Source organism: Aplidium turbinatum, chromosome 18, assembly GCF_918807975.1.
Source record: "Aplidium turbinatum chromosome 18, kaAplTurb1.1, whole genome shotgun sequence".
Classification (NCBI taxonomy): Eukaryota; Metazoa; Chordata; class Ascidiacea; order Aplousobranchia; family Polyclinidae; genus Aplidium; species Aplidium turbinatum.
In genome coordinates this window covers 1663042-1688421 of record NC_137489.1, presented here as the reverse complement: position 1 = coordinate 1688421, position 25380 = coordinate 1663042, and the positions used below count along the sequence as shown (strand labels likewise).

The window sequence follows — 25380 nt, the reverse complement described above, 5'->3', positions numbered from 1 at the left end:
ATGTGTCATCCGCAGGACTCCAATATGCGTAACTCAACAACATGTCTTAGTAACGTATGCTCTACAGCAATCTCAGTCATCGGCCTCGTTATAAGTAGCTAGTTAGTTAGGCCTACTGTGTAATGCATTTGATTTGTTTGCTATTGTGTGTTTCATGCAAATGATGTAAATGCTAACCGTGTAAGTATTCGCAAGCGATCTCAGTAATTTGCGTCATTATAAGTAGCTAGTTAGGTACTGTGTAGTGCGTCTGAGTTGTTTGCTACTATGTGTGTCTCAAGAAGCTAACGTAGATATTAATCGTTAATCGTGTAAGTATTCGCCAGGCCATTGTGGCCAGGGTGTCCAAGTGCCTTGCACTGCTATCAAAAGATAATCACCGTTTTTGTGTAGTTTTAATGTACATACTTTCTGTGTATTGCATGTCGAGAATCGACCCTTCTACTTCAACCTTTATTTAATTATGTGCCATAATTAGGGGCCGCAATGTTCCGGCGGGTCGATTGCCCTCTTGATTAGAATTGAAATTGTGATGAAATTTGTAACTTGGTTGGTTGAATTAAGCAACGTTGAATTTGCGTTCTTTCACTGTTATACGTTACGTGGCGCGCCTTCTGACCAAGACGTTTAATTTCTGATTGTCGCATTTGCCGCGTGCCGGGAGCCGTGGTTTCTGGAGAGTATTTGCCATTGTGTGTTGAGTTTCATTTCATTATCAAAAAAAGCAAGCTAGAGAAATGAATGTGTACCACGGATTTAAGTTGTCGTGTTAAAGCCATTGTAAGTTTATACAAAATCAGGTTTTTATCCCAACTCGCGCTCAATAAATCAAAAAACAACAAGAAACAATTGCAAGTATGATTCAGGCAGACCGAGGAGGGATTGTAGGTAGGCAGTGAGCACCTACTCATGTAACCAAATAGTTATATAACATTAGCTTGAAACTGACGTATTTTTACCAGTTGCGGTAAGTAAATTCACCACATGACATAAGGTTTTGCTACAACGGAGCCCAGCAACCATTACTAACAAAATCTCCTGAGAAAGTTACATTGGGCTACTGAGTAAAAAGCAATTTATCAACCAGGTCACTTCTGTTTACAACGCATGAGTTTTAGAAAGCAAATATTATAGGGAAAAACCGGGGACGGGAAAAACATTTTGAAAAGTTGTGAACAACAAGTTTAAGTCAAGTCAATTTATTTTGTTTCAACAGTGCCATACATTAACGAACAAGCAGAGTAGGCTAAATGTAATTGTCAAAACAATGTATTGTACAACTGTAGGTTAGATTATGGCGCAATCAGGATGGTAGCGAAAGACTATAGGCTAAGCAGTCATCTAGTCAGCAGTCAGCACCACCTCAACAACAGTTCATCTGAGGTCTTTCGTTCCTCTCAAAAACGCAGAGCTTGTTTCTTCTTTTGGCTTTATTCCCAGTTTAAATGGGACGATTGCAGTCCACATTGCAGTCCTCCATAGCACTCAGTCAGCAGCATCTGCCTTCTTCACTCCCACTATTTCCACATCTTCTGTAACACCACCTCTTTATCTTCTTTTCGGCCATCATGGCTGTTTTTACCATTCGTCTGCACGTTGAAACTTTTTGAAACATTCAACAAACTTACTTATTGAAAACCAACTCATTCCATAACTTATCGAACCTTAGCCTACATACCAAGAGTTAAGACTCCTAATTAGTTTTTATCCTCTAGAAGTAAGACGCTAGACGTTGCAGCTTTTAGATTACAAACATGGCCCCGACTTGTGGATTACACACAGCGCACAACAGACTAACAACGCAGGTAGACACAAAATCACACTCAGCGTAATGCGAGAGAGCAAGCACGCGCTCTGTGAAATCCCAGCCTGAGAACTTGTACGCAACAGTAGCGTAGCCAGGAATTGTGAAAGGGGGCGGCATTTTCGCCAAAGGCGACACCCAGCGGCGGGGGTCTGGGGGGCCTCCCCCAGAAAATTTTAAAAATTACTTTGAATTTGGTGCATTCTGAGAGCATTTTCAACAAAAATGTGGGTATAAATATTCCTGTAAAATGGTGCTGTCCGGTGGCATGGCAAAAGGATAAGATCATGTTTTTTTCGACATTTTTCGGAAAAAAAGCTAAGTTTCTATGTTTACTTGATGCTAATTCTTGGCCGAGTTATTTGAATGTTTAGTAGGCCTATTGGCAAAACTCGCTCTTTTAATACAGTTTCGTTTAAAATTAGGTAAACTTTGTTTTAGAGACATAGAGACTGAAAGCATCATTCTCAATATCATGACGTCACATGCGTGCCAAAGGGGGGGTTGTAACCCCCAAACCCCCCCCCCTTGGCTACGCCACTGGTACGCAAAGCAGGGAAAAACAGTGAGCCTGTAAGTTTAAGGCCACCCGGATTCCAGAACCAATTATTTCAAGACGTGTGCAGAACCAAATATGAAAAGACGTGTGCAGTGCCCACAGGCGCTACATTCTACTTCCGCCATAATCTTCGTGTCCCCTTACGATGTCACTCAACCATTTAACTTTTTAAGGCGTGTGTCTCTCAGCTTGTCTTCCAGCTCTCCGACTTGCATTTTTTTCTGATGATTTTATTTCCTACTCTGTCCTGCTTTGTCAACTCCGGAGACCATCGCAACGTTTTCATTTCTGCCACTTTCATTTTCCCTTCCCGTGTTTTCGTCAAGGGCTACCGCCTGCATTCCACACAACATTGCTTGTCTTACTACCGTTTTATAAATTTCCCCTTCAGCTTTTCTGACACCTTTCTGTCACGCATGACTGCTATTATGTTCTTCCACGCTCCGCATCTTGCCTGGTATCTTTTTGTCATCTCTCTGTCACTCGTTCCGTTCCCATAAACTGTCGAACCAAGATATTTAAATCTTGATAGTCTACTTGTTTCAGTGTTTTCCTTGTGGGTTAGTTTTATTTTTGTCTCATTTTCTTCGTCATCATTTCCTGTTGACCTCTGGAGCTTGAGAAATTTAATCTTTTGCTTGTTTATTTGCATGTTCCATCTTCTATCGCTGCTCTCCAAGTCTCTAGCCTCTGTTCTGCTCCCTCTCTCGTCTTCACACGCAATACAACGCCGTTTGCAGTTGCATATCATACAACAGCATATCCCAAAATCAAAATGCTACTTCCCACTCTTCTGACATGTTCTCTGTCTTCATCATCGTCTGGAAAGTAGCAGTTGGCCATTTCGTTCCAATCGCTCCTACTAGAACTTTCCAAACTTCTATTCGAACATCAGGTTCGACTGCTTTTCCTCGTTTCGTTTTCTGCGAGGTATCTCCTCCCACTTAACTTCACTCACATCTTTATCCGCTGCTGGGTCTATTGTCACATGTTTCCTTCGTTTCTCGAAATTCATCATTTGCTCCTACTCTCTCCATCTTTTTAGAATTTCTGCATCACTCATCAGTATCTGTCCTTTCCATCTTTACTTAATAGACATCTTTGGAGTCTTATCTTTGTTTGGCCATTGGAGTTACCTTCAAGCGTCCATCTTCATTTTCCAGATTTTTGTACAGGTCTTTAAATACTGTTGTTGTATTCATACTTACACCCCCGGTGGTTGAAGATTTAGATTAAGTGGACGGGAAGTCAAGGAAGCCAATCTTCGTGTCCACCTTCAGGCATGTCTTTAGGGTCCTGCCAAAGACACAGCCGCATGCTCTTGAGCGGTGTCGAACCGGCGCCCTTTTCGAGTGCGGTCCAAGGGCTCTTACCACTCGGCTATGCAGCCGTCTTGACATGCCATTGGGAAATCTTCATTCTTTTGTTTGGCCATTGGAGTTACCTTCAATCGTCCATCTTCATTTTTCAGATTTTTCTACGGTGTCCGACGTTTTCTTCGTAAACAATTCTTCGTAAACAATTCTTCGTAAACAATTCTTCGTAAAGCAATTTTTCGTAAGCAATTTTTCGTAAAACAATTCTTTGTAAAGTTAATTCTTTGTAAAACAATTCTTCCCAAAGCATTTATTCGTGCATGCAATGGAGATTTGATGTATACGAAGAAATGCTTTACGAAAAATTCTTTTACGGATTTCATTCCACCAACAACTGTTTACGAACAATTGTTTTACGAAGAATTGCTTACGAACAATTGCTTTACGAAGAATTGCTTACGAACAATTGCTTTACGAAGAATTGTTTACGAAGAATTCGCCTATAACCTTTTTCTACAGGTCTTTGTATACCACACTCATTACTTTTACCACCTCCGCTTTGCTTCTTTGTTTGCAGTCTTGTACGCCGAGATAGTTAGATCACATTTGTCCAGGTCGTTTTCTTTCTGGTATTCTTTTCTTTCTTAATGGCCTTCTGCCCCTTCTCATTCCACTATCATGTCTCTTCTTTCTTTCCTGATTTGCCTGATAGTGATGTGTATCCAGTGGCGTAGCCAGAAAAAAATTTGGGGGGGGGCCAAATATTTGATGAATTGAAGAGAACGACAAAATGTTTGATTTAAGACATCGCCACCTGATGTGCAGTGGCGCATCCTGGTGGGTTAAGCAAGGAAAGAAATAAAAGTGGTGGGGGTTAGAGCGTGCCGAAGGCACGCGTATTCTAGGGAGGTCCGGGGGCATGCTCCCCCGGAAAATTTTTGCAAAATTACACTTAAATAATGGATTATAACGCTTTCTGGAAACACTTTCAGGGTAATATTTGTATGAAATTTATTAGCAGATAAACAGCTATTAACTTATTAAAGGTAGCTCTTATCTACGCACAAACGGGCAAAAACTGCGGCTAAAATTAGAGAACACAAAAAACTCAGCTACACAAAAACCCTACAGAGTAAGTGATTCTGAAATTGCTTCCACAGATTAGTTAAAAGAAGCGTAAATCGCGTAAACTTTGCGCGATTTACGATTTGCAAAATTTATCAAGGTGTCTTTTTGTGTGTCTAAAACAAGTCCTGGGGGGTGTTAATAGCCAGATGTCTTGGAAAACAATATAAATTTATACAAATTATATTATATTTTCAACAAAGGGTTCAACTTCGGAATCCAAACTTTGGAAATTTGGGGGGGGCCATGGCCCCGTTCGCCCCCCCCCCCCCTGGCTACGCCTATGTGTGTATCCACTTACTATGGGTTTCCCGAAGCTATCCAGTATCCAGTTTAGAAAAACGGATAAAAAATTGGATAAAAAAGATTTTGATGACCCCGACGAAGAACATGAGTGAAGTTCCTTAAATTTCACAAAAAAAGTTAGAAAAAATCGACACGGCTCTGATTTCTTGACAACTCTGATGTGAAATCCATTAAAACTGAAGATGTCGTCGCCTAAACGTAAACATTCTGCTACATATCGCCAATTGTCGCAACAGACCGGCTACGGCGAAGCTTATGAAGTTTTGTTTTATTATTTCTGACCAATCTTTTTTCTAAGTTTCTGGAATTCATTTTAATTTTAAATCTACTACTCACGACTCATGCCCCACGACGTTTGAACAACGTTTAAAAACCACTAAAGTTTCTATTGAACAAAACAACTTTAGTTAAATGTCCGCTGTGTACGTCACTGTGGCCCGTATCCAATATTTTTATACAAACAAAATGGTCTTGTCAGGATGGTCTCCACTCATGGGAACCAATTAGGACACTATATGACGATGTTTTTTAATGAAAATAATTTTTCTGTAAATTACAGTAGCTCTGTCGTTTTGGGTAGCGTAAGCTTGTAAGTGTAAGAAACAATGAAAAGTGTTCAATTTAAATTTAAACGAACAATTTTTGAAAAAAATGGAACTTGCAAAATTTTGTCCGATTGGTGCCGCACTTTTTCTGCACTCTCTTATCAATAACAAACAAAGAAATTGGTGTGGATGCAGCACTTTTTTTCTTGCTAAAATTTCGTTGTAGCCAGGCCTAACTCGGATATGTTGTGGAAGCAGCAACAAATTTTCCATGAATATTTACTGTAAGTACCAAGCAGCCTACATAACATTTTGCCATTCCGCGCAAGCACACAAACACAAAACGTCATGTCTTTTCCATTCCTGTCAAAAGCCTTTGAGTTTTTCGTTATCGAACAGATATCTAGGACTATATACGGTGTCTTATCTGTGCCACCCCTGCAGATGCGCTAATCGCGCGACTATCAGCGCAGACCATCCACACAGCGGCGCGTCCATTTGACAGACACAGGTTTATCAACCACTTAGTAGCTTTTAGTATTCACGTGACAAGTAGTCAGGATAAGAAAAATGAAGATGGCGATGTTTTGTGAACCCTTCTTCAGAATTATATAAATGATAAGAAGCATCAAGTAGCGGACTGTAGTTTATTCTAAGTCATCACAAGAAAAGAATCGAGCAGGAACCAAGTCAGGAGCAGAAATTATACATATCAATAGACAGCAAATAGGATTTTAGTAGCCTACCGATATACCGTATCTGTAATTTCCTTACGGTAACTACGCTAATTTGTTTTTATTTCTGAGATTAAAATATTAGATGTTTCATAAGTCCCACACTTTAGATTTGTAATTTTCTCACAGTTGCAGGCTTGCTGCGAACAAATGAATTCTATGGTTTTACAAGCAGTTCGAGTTTTCACTATCGACTAATGGTTTTCATATCAACCCCGTCTCCGTTGCTTCAACATCCCGGAGAATTAGTTGTCGGCTACTCTGTATCTTAAAAGAGAAAAGTAGAATAGGCAACTCAGTATGAAATGGTTCACTTAGGCTATAGCCGAAGCACAAGAGGTTGCGCTACCTAGGACTAAAGTACAAACAATTGATCTTGTAAGATTTCCTGTTCTGAACATTGTAACTTTTAGGGATCACAAAATGGGGTTTAGAAATATATATTGTCTGCTCGCATCTCTTTTCATAACCAGTTGCTCCTCTCAGTATGAAGATTATTTCTTGCCAGCTTCATTAGAAGATTATGGAATCCAGAATGGTGTCAAGAAGGATGGTAAGAAGAGTATGATGGCAGCGCACCCTGCTCGCCGCTGTTTTTTTTTAGAGGAGGTTAAACTTTGTAGGGAAGATTACTGTTTCAGTCTTGTGTTTTATTTCCCATTATCAAGGCAATAAACAATTTCATTCACAATAACATAGCAGTAGTCTGGAAAAAGATAGAAGCAACAAAACGTGAACGTTTAGGCTCGTCAGGCTAAGCGTGCTCGAAAAAGAAAAGATTTACTAAATAATACGATTTTTGCATGGTTGCAGTGATAGTGAAAGTATTAGAAATACTACTGATAATGCAAGTTGTCTGGTCGACGTTTACGTAAAAATACAGTTGCGTCTTGGGGAAACATGCGATGCCATATTGAATTCAAACAGCTTTCGTAAAATAAAAGACTGGGTTTTTCGGATTTTTTGTCGTTTAATTTGAACTTGGCACTAACATCAACTGGACACTGCCAAGGTGGATAAAGTTTTTAGAGTGTTTATCTCAAAAATGTCAAACTATAAGCAGCCAAAGCATTGATACAGAACAAAAACAACGGATGACGTCATTGCTTAGTTATGTGCTTGTGGTAAAACATTTCAATAAAATGAATGGAATATTTAGACTGTTGATATTTTCCAGAAACAATTGTTGCAGAAGTTGCCAGTGGGGAAGAACCGCTCCAGGTTAGCAAGTTGACTTAACTAACTCTATAACACTTTCACATGGACGCGACTGTCAAATGCATGCACTGTCAAATGGACGAGACGTTGTGTGAAGTGGTCTGCACTGATAGTGACTTGACTTAACTAACCCAATAACACTTTCTTCACCCCAGCAGATATCTTCTGTAAACAGAACGTCGTCAGCTGGAAGACTTTAAACTTTCCTTTAAGAAACTTGTCTGAAAAATGCTTGACTCATGGGCGACTGATTCCACTTAAAATTGATGACGTCAAATGAGCTTGACGTGAGCCTGCTGCAGCTTGCTACCAACCAACTCGATAGTTGCTCCTTGAAGTGTTGCTCATGCATGTGGCTTCACCACAACGTCTCATGCTATGATACAGGTGTCCTCAGGGCCAGATTTAGCTAATGGGAGGCCCGGGGCACTTTTAGATCGGGGGGCCTCCGTGCAAAAAAATTTTTCTCCCCGTCGGCGCAAAAAACCACCTATACGTCTACAGGAGCATTAATCCAGCACTGCACTGCACAGCATTTTGCAGAAAATTCAAAGGCTGAAAGAAAAAAAAAAAATAGCACAAAAACACATTTTTGTTCTGTCGAGGGGCCCTTTAAAAAGGGGGTCCGTGGCACCTGCACCCTCTGCCCCCTAAATCCGGGCCTGGGTGTCCTAAACACTTGGGAGATAAAACGTTTACACCATGCATGGTCAATATATATGGCATAGCCTTCTTTTTTATTGCGGTTGATCGAACGATAAAACTTCAGTTAGGAATATGGAAGTGGCATTCTCCTTTCATCTTCGTCCCAACACGGTGGGATGAAGATTATTTTTGTTTATTTCAGTTGGTCACCAATCAATCTCTTACGTCACCACCTTGCCTGTTACCTCATACCTGGATGGCGTCATTGGACAAAGATGACGTAAAGACGCGTCATACACTTTTAAACCAGAGAGAAGTTCTGAACGTCGATGACCTCCGAAGTGACAAAGTGGGTCAAGATTGAAAGGGTCCGATATCATTTCGGCTTGATGTGACATGTTTTTGAACGTTATTCATATCACGAAATGTTTACAAGTTGTCAGCTTCAATTCAAAAGAATTTCAAATCCTAACCTGTAGAAAAGACCGTTTTTCCTGCCGAAAAGGGTAACGATTCTACAGGTTATGTGCATTGTAATAAACAAGAACAAGTTAAATAAAGTTTGAATTTTTTGAATGACCTTTTATTTTTATTAAATGGAATGAAGTCACTAAAATAATTGAAACAAATAAACTTTTTTTTTTTGAAATATTTTGATCTCTACATATTTGCGTTAAGCTAGTTATAAATTGAAATGACAAACTAAAAATTTAATTAACCACTTTATAACAAGACAGGATGTCTATAGGCTATCTACCAGTGTTTGGTAGGTTATATTGCCTGCAGGCTCCCTTTTGTGGTATTTGAATAATGACCGGAATCATCAGGTATTCATTGTGTTTAGGTCCAACTGGCCGGTGCTCTCGCTGTGGAACGCTTCTCAGAAACCAGAAACTCATCGACTCTGGAGATCACCCAATACTTAGGGGGTTGCAAACAGGTAAGGAGGCAAATAGGTAGGGTTCTAACATGTAAATGTAGCCTATGTGTCCCGCGTTATCGTATCGCGCTTGAAAATATAATACGACGATTTGAATCGATGGACAAGAAAGTTTGTGACCTGCACCGCAATCTTGCTGTAATGTTTCATTTTGTGAATTGTGAATTCATTTTGTTCCAGGGCCCAGAAATCATAGTTCCGAATGACTCGTTAATGAAGTCCAAAAATGAAAAATAGCCTATACTTTTTAAAATGAATTGTGCGTTGAAAACAATTTGCCTACAGGAAAAATATATCTGTTTGTTAAAGTGTCGAAAAAAGTGCAGAAGGTAATAGTTGAGCATAAGCCAATCAGTCATCTTTGTAGCCTACCTGTCGTACGTGCCTAACCAAGACACACAGACTCATGCCATAGCGGCTGGAGGTCAAATTGGCCTTTGTAGAAATCCTTATCATCATACTGTCCGACATATAGATAAGAAAATATATCGTCGAATGTCTGCCCCGATAGCAATTGGCAGAGATGTAGGCATACGCCGCAAATTCTATGCAGCATACTTGCGGCGTAGACTTTTTGTTTACGCTAACGCTTGCGGCCACATTTTTTTGAATAGTTTGCGCTCGAGGCTACGCCGCAAAGTTTTTGCGGTTTTTTAGCGCATAGCGTCAATGCATACTTTTTAATGTCTTTTTTTCGCTACAACACGCCAATACCTTCCAGCGCTGCAGTTGAAAGAATGTTTTCAATGGGCAAAGACATATTGGAACCAAAACACAGCAAAATGTCAGATGAACACTTTCAGATGCTTGTGCATCTTCGTGGAAATTCAAAATAAAACTTGTTTGTTTCGAGTGGCTTATACCGTGTGAATGTTTGGCACCTAGCAAACAAAATGAGTTTACGCTAGTGTATGCGCTGACGCTGACGCCGCCAACTTTTTTACAAGTTACGTTGACGCATACGGCGTATGGTTTTTCGAACGTTTGCGTTTACGCTGACGACGTCAATACTTTTTGTATGCGCGTACATCACTGGCAATTGGTTAGTGCGTCACTTCTAGAACGAAAAAGCTTCAAGATCAAGCGCCGCTGGTTCGACTCTCGGTGTGTGCGCTTGAGCAACGCACGTTAAGGACTGCTCTCCATTCAGCGTCACCTAATGAAAGGAATAATTCTTCGGCAACAAGACTTCAACAATCGGAAACTTCACTAGCTGCCATCTCGGTAACCGGCCTTGTGTCAGATTCAAAGCCTCTATCTACAAGTATGCGAAACTGCCAAGATTATGCTCTTCAAGAAGCTTTTATAGTCCGAAGAAAAAGATTCAATCAATCAATCAAAGTCCATGCTAATGTTTGGCACTTTGTTGTGTTTGGCAACACAAAAGTCTGATACGAGTGAGTTTCACTTTCAGCAAATCGGAGGGGAGCTTCTGTATCTCATGTTCAACGCGAGGGAGACAATCAGTTGCCATCACGCCAACTGCACCGGCCCTGTTGTGGTATGTGACGTCATCATTGTCGAACGCAGTATCAAAGCTGTCATTGTTCCTTCAGCGATTCTTTAATTAATGCAAAGCTCACAATTAATTATGTACCGGTAGAGAAAAATTTCATTATTAAAGGAAAAAATAACTGAACAAAAAGATGGATAGCTTGATAAGTTTGCCGAATTTTTAGTAGCAAAATAAATGTCGATGTGGATTAATATTTCGAGTATGCTACTGGCTATACTATGACAAAACAAACCAATAGGCTATCGCCCCACAAGAATTTTGTGTTTGCCTACCCTGACCCGGAGATAAAGCAAAAGATAATATTCAGTTCGTTTGAGGCCGATCTCCAGATAGCTTCCACCTTTGCGTTCCCATGAGCTGTTTCAAGTTGTATCGAGCTATTGTGGCTGCCCAACTCCAAAACCAGTCCCTTTTGCATGGAATAAACGTCTGCTGCCGTTGTATCGATGTAAAAATAACTGGATTGCTGACTAGGCGGTAGCCAGTAGTGTAGCGTGACCATTTTTTTGGGGTGTTCTCTTTTTTCAGCAAACTTCAAGTACATAGTCCACTCGCACTTGAAAAAGTTCTCGGCCAACCCAGTCACTTCCACTGTTTTTAAAACACAAGTGGGCGTGCTTAAAGTTTGCTAAATAAGGTAAACGCCCAAAAAAATGGTCACACTACTCCACTGGTGGTGACCTATACATGAGCGTTGGTTAATATTGTGACAACGTGCTACATCTATGGTTACCGCTCTGTTAATTAGTTCAAAGTCTAATCATCATTGCAGATGGATCGAGAATGCAGAGCTCGAATTCACATCAGTAATTTCGCACCCTGGAATCCTTTTTACGTCAACTGCAATTCACCTGAATATTACGCCCTCCCGTGGAAGAAACTGAGTTAATGGCAACTCTGGTACGGACTTGAGATTTGTCGGAGATGCTGATGATGACAGTGAAGAACTAATCAACGACCCCCCAACAGTAAATCAACCGCTTTTACATTGACCAACATCTGTAGAAATTGAATCAATGTAGAAAACGTTCACATTGCTGAGGACACGAAAATTACACGTTATCATGTCAATAAACAATATTGCAGCAAGTAACAATTTGTCGGTGGGAAGGCGCAACGGATAAGGCGTTGGCTTTCCAATTATGCAAACCTGGTTCGACTCCCGGCTTCAGCTGGTTGTCGAAAACACCGCTCACCTCTACCCAGGGTGTAATAAATTAGGTGGGCGTAGTTGCTGAAGTAAAGGCGGCTGAGAGAAAGGAACTGGCCACCCCTTAGTACCGAAGGCTTAGTACAATGAGAACCTTATCTTCTCATACCCGACACTTGAATCAAGTATGGGACCCCCCTTTAACAATCTGTTAGAGGTGGTCAACGTTTGGGAAGGAGACTCACCAGCGACGTTTTGCGGCTAGATTTTAAAAGTATAGCGAGATGGTTTGGGATCTTTATCCTCGGGCTGACAAAGCCTCTGATATGTTATTCCTGGTAGTTTCGCATCCAAGTAGAAGATTGAGGCAAAGCCGGTCACCGAGATTGACAGAGCTATTCCATCCATTAAGATTAGGTGTCGCTGAATGCGTTGCTCAAGCGCACACCCCCAGAGTGGAACCAGCGCCAGTTGATCTTGAGTCGGGCGCTTAACTACTGACCTAAGGAACAGACCAATGAACCAAACAAGTCACAATTCATTCGATAAGTATATATTTGACAAACACAATAAACCACCAGGCGGGAACGCCATTACGCGGACAATCGTATAACTAGATACATGGAATTAGTGTAAAGCCGCGTCAGCGACAACGCATTGTGACGTCACTCGTTCAGAAACCATGACGTAGAGATTAGTTGTGAGCAAGGACCTGACGTCATGAAACGGTACACAAACATAAAAATAAAACGGAAACACTGCAAAAAAATTGAACGTGCCAACCGAGGTGAGATCGTCACCGCTCTTTAAATTATAATGACACTCGGTGGAGGTGGCGCCCCCCCACACTCTTGCATCAGCTTAGTCGGTGGCTGGAGGACGCTTTTCCTCTTGCATTCCAGACACTTCCAGCGTATGGGGTTGTTGAAGATACAAAGATAACAGCAACAACATAATGAGAATTCAGATACGAAGAAATCGATTCATTGTCCAAGATAAAACAGAAATTACAACCAACTTCAGCTTCATTGTAGTGGTCAGTTGTACTGGCTGAAGAAACGTTGCAAACTTACGTAATTTACCGAGACAACTCGCTGCGCAGAACAAGACTATAAAAGCGACGACCATGGCTGCAAGGCGGAGTGGCTACGAACGGTATCTAGGTTACAAGCACGTCTTCTGGTGTCGCGGTTCAAGTATGATGACACAATGCAAAGATAATAACAACATCATAAAGTAAGCGGTGCTTTTTTAATGACGTCATACCAATACACACTGTGGTGGCGTAGTCAGAATACACGCGAAATAAAAGTTTCGACGCCAACTCCACTTGAATGAAAGTATGAAATTGCACGTTTGTGACGTCACTGGCGACGTCATCCATGCTTGAGAGCAGGCAATTGATAAGTGAATATACAATTACTTCGTACGATTGATCGTCGCAGGTCACATGAGAGGCTGTGTGGCAACTTGATTGCTTGAATAATTGGACGTGGTGGGGGTGGCACTCACTCCAGGAGTTTGATTCTAATCAAAGATACAAACATAGAAAACCCTGGAAACGATGGATATGACGAACAGCAGCCTCCAGCGGCCATGAATGTGATGTCCATCACCACACTTCGAATGTACAAGAGTGGGGGTTCGATTGTTCATCTTACCACAGGGAGAGGAGAAGCCCATCCCTCTAAATGTGCTTCACTACCAAGCTACGTGATGGGTATATTAGAGCTAAATATGGTTACGCCTATGTTGACACAATGAATGACTGTGACGTACCTGATACTGTGACATCACTGGTGGGTTTCCATGGTAACCGGCGGTAGGTTGGGGATAGTTATTTCTACAAACACAGAGTTGATAATTATTACATAACAAAACAACTGATGTGCTCCATTGCAACAACATGCGCACAATTATTCGAACAGTAGCCTATGATCACACAATGCGGATGCATCTTAGAACAGAAGCCGCCCACGAGCTGAACGCGGAAAGTCGCTTGATCACTTTAAACAAATCACAGAATCAATCACAAATGCAAATATCGTTCGTAAAACCTGATATCCGAGTGCTGCGGGCCGGGAGCCTGGTATCCAGCATCTGTTATGAAATAATCAGATAATCAGCGTTGTGACGTCATCAAACCGTCACACAAACGTGCAGATTGCGAATTGTCGCGTGACAATCAAAACAAACATTCAAATTGTATTAATATCCGAATAATTATGAACCATCAGCAAAAGTAATTGTCAGTCAGCTTGATCACGGGTGACGACATTGCATAGATGACGTCATCAAAGAATGAGGAAAACACCAACCATAAACCATTGTTTAATAATCACTGTCGGTCAAAATAAGTCATAAAATAATTCAGCACCGGCGCAACAATGAAGCGCTTTGCATCGGTGGCGACATACGTACGTTGTTGCACAGCGGGAGTGTGCTGTTGTTCCACTGACGTCATGTTGCCATTGGTAACCGGGTAGTTTCCTGGCGGTGGAGCCTGATACATCGGGTTGAATGGCTGGACACCAGATGGAACTATCGGCCCAGGGACGGCCGCGGATGGGCCGGGTTGACCCTGCACAAGAAAATAAAGTGCACCGGTTAGTCCTGGTCCTGTTTGGTCGGGCACGGAGGCTGCACGGTGGTGGACCGATATAAGTGATAACTAGCTAATGGGTTGAAGCTCACCTGATTGGGCATATACGGCGATGTGTTGTAAGTCATGTTAGGAGGATATCCGCCAACCATCTGTGGGGGGACTTGACTTTGGGGAGCAGAGTATCGTTGGGGGGCGTAAGTTGGCTGGTTCATCAATCTAAAAACAAAACATTTGATTTGTTTGACGCGGAAATGAACCAAACAAACATTTCATTGTTGAAAAGATATCTTGCTGCGCGCTTGAGCAACGCACTTTCAGGACTGCTCTCCATTCAGCGGCAATGAGTGAAAAGAATAATACACAGACAACGACACTTCAACAATAAATGATTGTTTGTTTTAATACTTTAAACAACAATCGGAAACTTCAATCCGACAATCTCAGTGACCGGGCATGCGTCACTGGTTCGAAGCCTCTAAGTATGCGCAACTACCAGGAGCTTCGAACGGTGGCTTTCCCAATTTGATGATGAATATTTGCACAATCAGTCGGAAGACCAAACACATTGTTAATCTGGTTGTGTTGAAGTTTTTCTTGAGGTTTTTTTAATTAAAAAACGTTTCTGTCGTAACTCACTGACTGCGCTTCATCGCCATCTACTGTCCAGACCTACTTACTTGTCATACATCTGGAGGGACTCGAGTATTTTCTCGTTGAGAACACTAAGCTCAAGATGCTTCCGATCAATGTCTTCCAGCTTGTTGTCTATCAGTTTCCCCATCTGGATGCAAGAATCTGAAGACACAGAACACATCGGACGCTTAACATTGGAGGAATCTTTGATTTAATTTTTAAACAGAAAAGTTTGGTTTCCTGATTGATTAAAGTTGCCGACAACGTCAATCAAAACGAGGAAGGTGACGTTTACGCCAACGCACTGGTGCGGAACGTCAATGCAGAGTCGTGTACAAACGTAAGCAATCCAGTGTTGCCAGGTGGGGAAGCATGTCCCCAATTTGGTAAAATTTTTAGTCAAACAAGCACGAATAGCAAACCTGAGTAAATAACAACAAAAATGCAATGGTGGGAAGCTCAGTGTTTTTTTAGTGTAGAGATTTGATCCTAACCGAAAAGGAAACGTCTGGTAGGACTTTATTAAAAGACTTTTCTAAAGATAATCACTGAGATAAAGACTAGGGATGCGTATAGGATTGCAAGAGTTTTAAAATGCTGTTGGAAAAGTTTACTTATCGACATCTGGCAACACTAGACCAACTATTGCTTTGTACATTCATGAATAATAAATGGAGGAAGCCAACGACGCATATATGATGACATTGTAAAGTGGCAGCCATTGAAGTTCGTACAAACCACTCATCATAATAAGCGAAACAACAAATGGCGTAATTGACATCATGTTCATTGGCCACCACTCATCACGATCGAAATGTCCAACGTAAATTATATAGTGAGCCGATCCAAATGTTGCCTTAAAATAAATAGGGAACACCTTGCGTAGTGGGTTGGTATCGAACCCACAGACTGGTGGTTCATGGCCATTATTTCACCAACTAAAGACCACTCCAACGGTCAAAGCGCGCGAGGAATCCACCTTGCAAGGCTTCTATCGGAGCTAAAAGCTACCGATAAAAAGCATCACTGCAATGAGCCTCTAAGCACCCTCGCATCAAGCCGCAAGTGTTCATGTATCGTGATGCGAGCTCAGCGCCTCCAAGTTATGCAATGCTGTACCAACCTTCGTTTCTAAGCAACCCCTCGGGATCGGAGGTCGTCGTCTCTGGGTCGGTGCTCTGTAGCGCAGCTAGCGTGTTGTCGATGGTGTTCTGCAACAACAAATAAGGTGACAACGTAATAATGACGTAAGCTGGTGTGCAGAAACGAATGGCGACAACGACGTCATCAATACGTTTTTCTCGTTATCGCTCTTTGACGTCATCATCACATCAGTTCCCTAAACAAACCTACTTTCGAGCCACATCAGGACATAACGTTGCTACAACGACGCCCATCGTTGCACGAACACAATGAAACGATGATGGTGTGGTTTGGGACAGCTGCTTAATGCTTATGGATGAGAGGGGGTGGATTGCTCAGCAGCTTTCAATGGAAACAGCGATTGTGAGAATTTTCGTTCGAAACACCAGCATACAATACCTAGACTTCATGAGTTTACAAAATGACACATGCAGTTTTGTCTATCGCAGTGCATTGCCACAATTTTAAACACAAACGCGCAATGGTCTTACAATAAAACCAGTAGCCAGACAATAAATCAACCGTTTTTTTTACATTGATTCAACGTAGATGCAGACGATAAATCGATGTAAAAAACGATTGATATGCTGTCTGGGATAAGATTGAGAAATTGGCGTCTAGTTTGTTGTGACGTCACAATCACAGAAGCTAAACAACCGACAACACATGCCGAGTGGTGGATGCAATATTTTCCTGAGTTAAATTTAAAGTTCTCACCTCATTGATGGAGAGAACTGGCTGATCCTGGTTTACCTCCTTAACCTCTAACGTCTCATTGAACTTGACAACCGACTCCCGATGGTCTTCAACCTCCTCCTCAACTTCTTTAGTGATGTCGGATGTGACGAAGTTGGACGGGAAGAGGCCAGTTCCATTTGACCCTTCACCCTTCCACCAGTTTGCGTCACTGCATGATACATTACGTCATCACATCATTACGTCATCATTTGAACCTCTACTGTCTCTTAAGGGTGGATTCGTTAAAGCAACGTGGTGCTTTGGAAGTGGCCATCAGAAACGACGAAGACGAGTTTCCCGAAGAGGATTAATTCGAGATGGAAATAAAATTAATGTCTATCAATTTGTTCTTTGACGAAACAAATTATCCTCCAACTTGATATTAATTAACATGGCGAATCTATTGCTTTTCCAATAATCCTATGTCTTCTTCTTAAGAAAATTTTACAAAAAGAATAAACATAAACCTCTGACAGTTCATCACACAATTCCAACCAGAGCAGGCCAAGTTTTGTCAATAAACATTACAACAAATCCGACCTGTCGTCTGTTATGGTGATGATGTCACCAGTCTTAAAGGTCAGTTCGTTGTCTTCCGCAGCTTCGAAGTCGTAGAGAGCTTTCACCTTCCTTCTAGATGGTGCGGAGGAGGATCCAGTGGATGCAGAGGCTCCTCCAGCCATGGAAGGGTAGAGACTGGATGCAACGGATGATGTGAACGTGGTGCGTTTTTGTTTGTCTTCCTTCAGGGATGCCTCAATCGCTGCAATAAACATTTCAAACATTGTTATAACTAACACATCACATCCAACTCCCGACCATGTAGCAACACGGCTGTCAGCTCTATCGCAAAATCTGTACAGTCACAAATTCAAAAACGCAAACAATCACTTAATAGTGATTGTTTTTTAATTATCTTAGTGAACATCCTATGTCGAATAAAAATATACTTCAGTTATTTCGTTGATGTGGCCCATTTACCCTTGTATTAGCGAGAGCATGAAAACATTTTTAGGTTTACAAAATAACAGTCTTAACTTAGATCTCATGGAAGTATCATGCAAAGTAACAGGTTTAAAGAACGAACGCTGCACGCTAAAATGATGTTCAGTTTCAAAGTAATCTTCACAAAGAGATTGTTCAAGGGTTTGAATGATGCGACTCTTTCAGTGAAAATGTGGTTTTTCCGTTTATGTATGATTAGAAGTAATCGTTGTTTTATAGCAAATACAAACATAAACCTTCTGACCAGTTTAAGCCAAAAACTAGCTGTCAAGCTAAACCAGTTTTCATGTTACAACATTTCGGTAAATCTTAATGCCACTTAACCCTTTGAGTGATTTAGTCACTTGGGTACAGGTAGCATCACCTCAGAAAGTGTTTCTGGATTTGAACATCAATTTCAAGACATCTGGATATAAAAAATATCACTCCAGTCCAGTCCATAGCAATGACATCCAAACAAAAAATAAACCACTGAAAAGCAAGATTGGTACCTTTTTCCAGTACTCATACTTTGTGCTGGGAGCAACCCACTCAGAAACAAGTAACACACAATATATCGCATTTCATGCAGAGAGTTGGTAGAACGTGTAATCGCACTGAGAGTGTTTTGTTAGAAACCATGCTGCTCAAAAGTTGCCTAGCAACAAGTGCTGACCTTTAGCGATGTCGTCTGCTTCCTGTTGACTGGACACTGCGTCTGGATTCTTGGTTATCTCTTTCTTTTTAGCAAGAGGAGAATCGCTCTCCTTCTCTGGGAAGTCGACCCCCTCACCTCGTAGCTCGTAGTAGAAAGACACAAAGTGACTGCAAAGACATCACCATTACAATGCCAACGCTCATTTGTATGACGGTGCTTAATAATAATGACGCTCTGTTTACAGCAAAAGATAAGTGGCTGCGCTGACATTGCCACGTGGAAATTGCCAAAAACACAATTCAAACTATTTGAAACATACATTGGCTATAGGAAAACGTTTAAGTTAAGCTGTTGAATTATCTTCATTAATTGATTGGTTGTTTCAAAATGCAGCAATAGCTTGTTACCTCAATAACAAGCAATAGCTTGTTACCTACTTCAACTCAAACTTACGAAAGCTCAGAGTCGTTTTTAAAATCTTCTGCCCACTTTCTGATGAAGTATTTTAATCGCCTTGTTACAGTTGGATTCTTGTAGTTCAAAAGCATTTCTCGTAGTCCATATGTAAATTGCTGAAACAGATGCAATCAGACTAATTGAACCAGAATGAAAAAATTGTATTTTTACAATTAAAACTGCGATTTTTTAAAACTAATGTATGATATTTACCATGAAGTATTTTACATTAAACTCTTATTAAGAGATTCTTATAACGGCAATTTAAACTTGTTAACCAAGAAATCACATAAAAACTATAAAAGACTGTTTTCACATAACAAATAAAACATTACAGCAGCAACACTCTAAAATCACACGCTAACCAGCTAATTTTATATTCAGTAGATTGTTACCTTAAAAACATTTAGACTTTAGCCTTAATGACAAGGTGTTAACCATTTCTCGTTTCTTGTTTAAGAAACATATACATCTTTTCTATATCAAATTTTAATGTAGAATCCTTCAGACCATGACATATCGATGACCTACCGAAGATGAAACAACTTTTTGAAAATCCTTTCCACAATTATTAACACAAGCATCCAAAAGAGTGATAGCTTGCATGCTCACGTGCGGCACCTTGTTGTTGATTCGGGGTATGATTATAGAGGCAAAATCTGATGGGCTGAAAAAAAGAACGTATGAAACAAACAATTTATTTGTTTTCATAATGGTTAAAGATTTAGATTAAATGGACAGAAAGTATAAGAAACAATTAAACAAAACTTCGTATCCTCCTTTAAATAGTAATGTGTAATTCTGTGTTGTAATTCTGTAAAATAGTAATTCTGTGATGCAATCATATCTGCGGCAAAAGACTCCATCCCGCGAGGTCGACGGAAAAACTACATACCTTGCTGAGATGTGGAGTGCGACAGGCTTTACCGCGACTTCCTCCGTTCCCCCCAGGGTACCGCCACCACCAACTCAGCAACAGCCCTGCTGGCAAGATTGGATTCAAAGAGGAAGAAGCGCTGGACAGAAGCCATAGACTCAATCGACTTCACGCACTCCAGCCGCACAGCATGGAGTACACTCAACAACCTCACTGGCAGATCACGTGCCTCTCGTCGCCAATGCCCCATTTCAGCAAATGCCATCGCCTCACAACTTGTGAAAAATGGAGTGCACAGAACGAGAGACCGTGAATCAGACAAGTCCGTCCTCAAGGAAATGACGGACCTCTGGAAGGTCCCAACACCTGTCGAGGGCAACATCTCTGGTGAGTTTACCCCAGAAGAATTTGCCTCCGCCCTCCAGCACCTAAAGCCAGGCAAATCCCCGGGCCTTGACCACCTATGCCCGGAACTAATACTCCAAGCTGCCCCCTCTATGAGGTCCTGGTTAAAAGAATTCCTTTCCTGCTGCTTGCGTCACCTGCGCATCCCAAGAATCTGGAGAAGAGCCCTAGTGGTTGCAGTCCCAAAGCCGAAGAAGCCCCCAGGGGATCCGAAGAGCTACCGCCCCATCTCTCTGCTCTGTATCCCCTTCAAGATACTCGAAAGACTTATCTACGCCCGTGTCGAACCGATAATAGACCCTCAGCTCCCTCGGGAACAAGCCGGCTTTCGTCACGGAAGATCAACTGTAGACCAGGTCACTCTGATGACCCAAGACATCGAGGACAGCTTCTCGGCAAAAAAGAAGGCTGGCGCCGTGTTTGTCGATCTCACGGCTGCCTACGACACTGTATGGCACAGCGGCCTTACCTGCAAACTACTCCGTCTCCTTCCTGACAGGCACATGGTCCATATGATTATGGAACTTGTGCAAAATCGCAGCTTTACCCTCTCCACCGGTAGCGGCCGACGAAGTAGACTACGTCGACTCAGGAACGGCGTCCCACAGGGCTCTGTCCTGGCTCCCCTCCTCTTTAACACTTACATCTATGACCTGCCTGACACCATCTCCAGGAAGTATGCTTACGCAGACGATCTGGCTCTCCTGCATCCAGCCGGAGATTGGCAGTCAATGGAGAGGAACCTAAGCCAGGACATGTCAACTATATCAACATATCTCCAGAAATGGAAGCTACAGCTCAGCAAGGCAAAGACAGTGTCGGCGGCCTTCCACCTAAACAACAAGGAAGCAAAACGTGAGATCAACATTACCACCGATGACGAACACCTCCCCTACTGCGCCGAACCCACCTACCTCGGCGTAACCCTGGACAGGTCACTCACGTACCGACGACACCTGGAGTCACTGCGCAAAACACTATCTGCGCGCGTTGCACTTTTGAGGCGGCTGGCGGGTTCCGGCTGGGGAGCTGATGCGAAAACTCTTCGCACAACTATCTTGGCCCTCGTCCATTCTACCGCTGAGTACTGCGCACCAGTGTGGTGTCGCAGCTCTCACACCCGCCACATTGACACCGCCATCAATGACGCACTACGCACTGTGACTGGATGCCTGCGTCCCACTCCAACGGACTGCCTTCCCATCCTTGCAGGCATCCAACCTGCTGAGCTTCGCCGTAAAGGAGCCATGATTTCCCTTGCTCGTCGCGCACTGGACCCCGACCACCTCCTCCACAGTACATTCCAGCGCCTACCTGGAGGACAGCAGCGACTGAAATCAAGGCGCCCATTTGTGCCCGCCGCACGACAGCTTCTGAACAACGTTGAAGATCTTGGAATAAGTGCGGCACACTGGACGAACTACACATGGAACATGGAGTGGCAAAACAACACCTCCCGACTCCGTGATTTCCTACCCGACGTCGATCCCCACCCTCCGGGAATGTCCCTCGCAAGACTTGCGTGGGTCCGGCTTAACCGCCTACGAACCGGCGTCGGTCGCTTTCGTTCAGACATGTGCAAATGGGGCCTGGCTCCCTCACCGGGATGCGAGTGTGGCGCCACAGACCAGACAGTAGATCATGTCGTCCATGACTGCCCAATCCATCAACCACCACATGGAGCGCTTGGACTGAAAGCCCTGGATGACGAGACTGTCGAGTGGCTGATGACATCATGCCCAAACATATAGTCCAGAAGAACAGCTCATACGACGAAGAATAGTAATGATGAGTGTTCAATGTTCATAAAATGTCACATATCCATTATCCAATCGTGTTTGCTAAATCATCACTGTACTTGGCAAAAGCGATCATCATTTTTATATTAAAAAGAAGTTATATACTTAAGACAAAACAAACATCGTAGTCGTACCCTTTTGGAGTCACTTTAATTTTATCACACAAGGACAGAATAGCTCCCCAATCGGCTTCTGTGTTCATTTCATTGGTAATTTTGTCTGCAGAATAAAACTGTCAGTCAAAGATGCATAGAGTATACTTCTAATCAATAAAAATTACAAATGAGTAAAATGCCACATTTTCTTAATGATACTTTTAAAAACTGAGACATAATTTTTTTAATGTTTGTAGAAGTCAAAATGTTACATCACAACAACAAAAGTTTATCTATCTATCAATTAATCAACAAAATATTGAAAAATCAAACAGTCACAACCCACCTAATTGCTCATCGAATGGTGTAGAAGTGCTAAACAAGCCCATCCTTACTGTCACTATTCAACTCAAAATTTATAAAACTGTTTCCTGCATAAACATGGTCTGTTACAATTTCTAAACAAGTTAAAAAATTCCACAATGTAGCCTGGAGAACCAGGTTATTTTAAGTCTGAGTTGCTGAAGGCTCAACAAACAATAAAACACATGTCTAGTCTAACGGCACCTTTGTTAAAACTTAAAAAGCCTCTTTCGAATACCAATTAAAGCGGATTGATCTTTTGTGTTGTGTATTAGCATATTTGTTGTGTATGTTATTTTCATCACTTTATCTTGAGGTGCCTGCCGACTCGATAGCTGGTGACCACCTGGTAATTTTGCTGTTTCCTCATCATATATGGCACAGACAGTTTATGGCATATTTTTTAGTCTTTTCATGTTTGTGTCATTTATATATCAGATAAACTGATGATTAATTGAATGGTAATATTACACAGTACAATTTTTTGTCGCTATTTATTGCTAAGTGGTATGCACACCTGCTGTGCTATGATGATCACTGATTGTGCCTGATTTGATGTAAACAATGAAGATCATAGTCTTTACCTCTGTGGCTTCTGACAAGCAAATTAAGTTATTAGTTTTGATAGATCACTTTCTTGTCCGTTTATTGAGATTGTGAAATAATTGAATCTATATTCTTCTGTATTGTTTTTTTAGCTCTTAATTTACCAAGCTAAGCCTAATGATACATGTGTATATCCGGAATGGCCCGATTCGGTGAGTCCGATTCGGTGAGTTCCCTATTCGGTGAGAGCCTTTTTCGGTGAGAGCCATATTCGGTGATTTTTTTTTTAATTATTGGGTACCGTAGCCCAATTATCATTGCCGTTATAGGGTTAAGGGATAGGGGTTGGGGGTTGGGTTTTTTTGGGGGTTGGGGGATGGGTTTTTTTGGGGGTTGGGGTTTTTTGGGGGTTGGGGGATGGGGTTTGGGGTTTTTTGGGGGTTTGGTTTTTTTTGGGGGGTTGGGGTTTTTTGGGGGTTTGGGTTTTTGGGGTTTTAGGTTAGGGGTTTTAATTAGGCTACGGTACCCAATCATTTTCAAAAAAAATTCAAAAAAATCACCGAATAGGGCTCTCATCGAAAAAGGCTCTCACCAAAAAAGGCTCTCACCGAATCGAACTCACCGAATCGGACTCACCAAATCGGACTCACCGAATAGTCACAGACCCGTGTATATCATGGTCATGCACAGTGCACCGGTCCCACGAATTACCCATAAGTACCCATAAGCACCATAAGTACCCATAAGCCCCATAAGTCGCGTCGAATTACCCATAAGTTGCGTCGAATTACCCATAAGTCGCGTCGAATTACCCATAAGTACCCCATAAGTCGCGTCGAATTACCCATAAGCCCCATAAGTCGCGTCGAATTACCCATAAGCCCCATAAGTCGCGTCGAATTACCCATAAGCCCTATCAGTCGCGTCGAATTACCCATAAGCCCAATAAGTCGCGTCGAATTACCCATAAGCCCCGTAAGTCGCGTCGAATTACCCATAAGCCCCATAAGTCGTTTGGCTTCCCGTCCGCTTATGTGTAATCTGCAGTTTGCTGCAGCAGATGGAGTGTTTTGTCCGATAAAACACTTTAACATTGGACAATTTTCCCTATGAACCAGGTGACTGCAGCATAGCAATCGTTCTCGCACTCAGCTAGAGACTTAATTCTTGCTTTGAACTTGATAATTAAAGAAAAAAAAGAATAATGGCAAGGGTGGGAATCAAACCCATATCACCAAATTCAATAGCCCTTTGGCTAAACCATTCCGCCACGCAAGCGCTCGTGAAATCTTCGCTTAACTTGGTTTATATGGGTAATGTTTCGAGAACGCTCACAATATTATCAGTTTAGTTTGTTTTTATTTCTGACCATCACAACGAAAAAACAATATACGACAAACTTAGCACAGATCTATAAAAGGTAGAAGCGACAAAACGCGGACGTTATAACGTGCATGATACCAAAGCAGGACAATCAGTTTAACATGACACGGTCGCAAGTCGCAACAGCAACCTGCAGATTACATATACGCTGACATGAGGCGTAAGTAATTCCACGTTGCTTATGGGTAATTTGACGCGACTTATGGGGCATTTGGGTAATTCGACGCGACTTATGGAGCTTTGAGTAACTCGACGCGACTTATGAGGCTTATGGGTGATTCGACGTGACTTATGGGGTGTATGGGTAATTCGACGCGACTTATGGGTAATTCGACTCGACTTACGGGACTTATGGGTAATTCGACGCGACTTATGGGGCTTATGGGTAATTCGACGCGACTTATGGGGCTTCTAGACGGCTATAGACTACACTCTACACTATACAGGTTTATGGGTAATTCGACGTTACTTCTAGGTAATTCAACGCGACTTATGGGGCTTATGGGTAATTCGACGCGACTTATGGGGCTTATGGGTAATTCAACGCGACTTACGGGACTTATGGGTAATTTGACGCGACTTATGGGGCTTATGGGTAATTCGACGCGACTTATGGGGCTTATGGGTAATTCGACGCGACTTATGGGGCTTATGGGTAATTCGACGCGACTAATGGGGCTTATGGGTAATTCGACGCGACTTATGGGTAATTTGACGCAACTTATGGTGCTTATGGGTACTTATGGGGCTTATGGGTAATTCGTGGGACCCCAGTGCACACCTAAGATACTTCGTGTAACCAAGCCCTAGGCTTTTTTGTGTGATACGTTAATTATA

The 25380-nt window shown here is 42.0% G+C and overlaps 2 protein-coding genes across 3 annotated transcripts; one reads left to right on the top strand and one right to left on the bottom strand.

Annotated features, from left to right (window-relative positions):
- The first annotated feature begins 6806 nt into the window (after positions 1 to 6806).
- Positions 6807 to 11788, top strand: LOC145788002 (uncharacterized). Its single transcript, XM_082599841.1, has 6 exons — positions 6807 to 6942; positions 7567 to 7610; positions 8455 to 8601; positions 9097 to 9192; positions 10607 to 10693; positions 11481 to 11788. The coding sequence occupies exons 1-6, from the start codon at positions 6813 to 6815 to the stop codon at positions 11595 to 11597; spliced, it is 621 nt and encodes a 206-aa protein (XP_082455967.1). The 5' UTR covers positions 6807 to 6812; the 3' UTR covers positions 11598 to 11788.
- Positions 11789 to 12395: 607 nt separating this feature from the next.
- On the bottom strand, positions 12396 to 22684 carry LOC145787371 (signal transducing adapter molecule 1-like). 2 transcript variants are annotated; one of them, XM_082599101.1, is made up of 14 exons: positions 22598 to 22684; positions 22291 to 22375; positions 19607 to 19742; positions 19073 to 19191; positions 18638 to 18786; positions 17518 to 17740; positions 16957 to 17146; positions 16220 to 16307; positions 15141 to 15258; positions 14553 to 14679; positions 14280 to 14439; positions 13916 to 13958; positions 13638 to 13701; positions 12396 to 13385 (listed from the first exon to the last, which is right to left on the bottom strand). In XM_082599101.1, exons 1-14 carry the CDS (start codon positions 22638 to 22640, stop codon positions 13305 to 13307), a joined length of 1626 nt encoding a protein of 541 aa, XP_082455227.1. In that variant the 5' UTR covers positions 22641 to 22684; the 3' UTR covers positions 12396 to 13304. The 2 variants fall into 2 exon arrangements, with proteins under 2 accessions (XP_082455227.1, XP_082455228.1); XM_082599102.1 differs by lacking the exon at positions 13916 to 13958.
- Positions 22685 to 25380: the final 2696 nt, after the last annotated feature.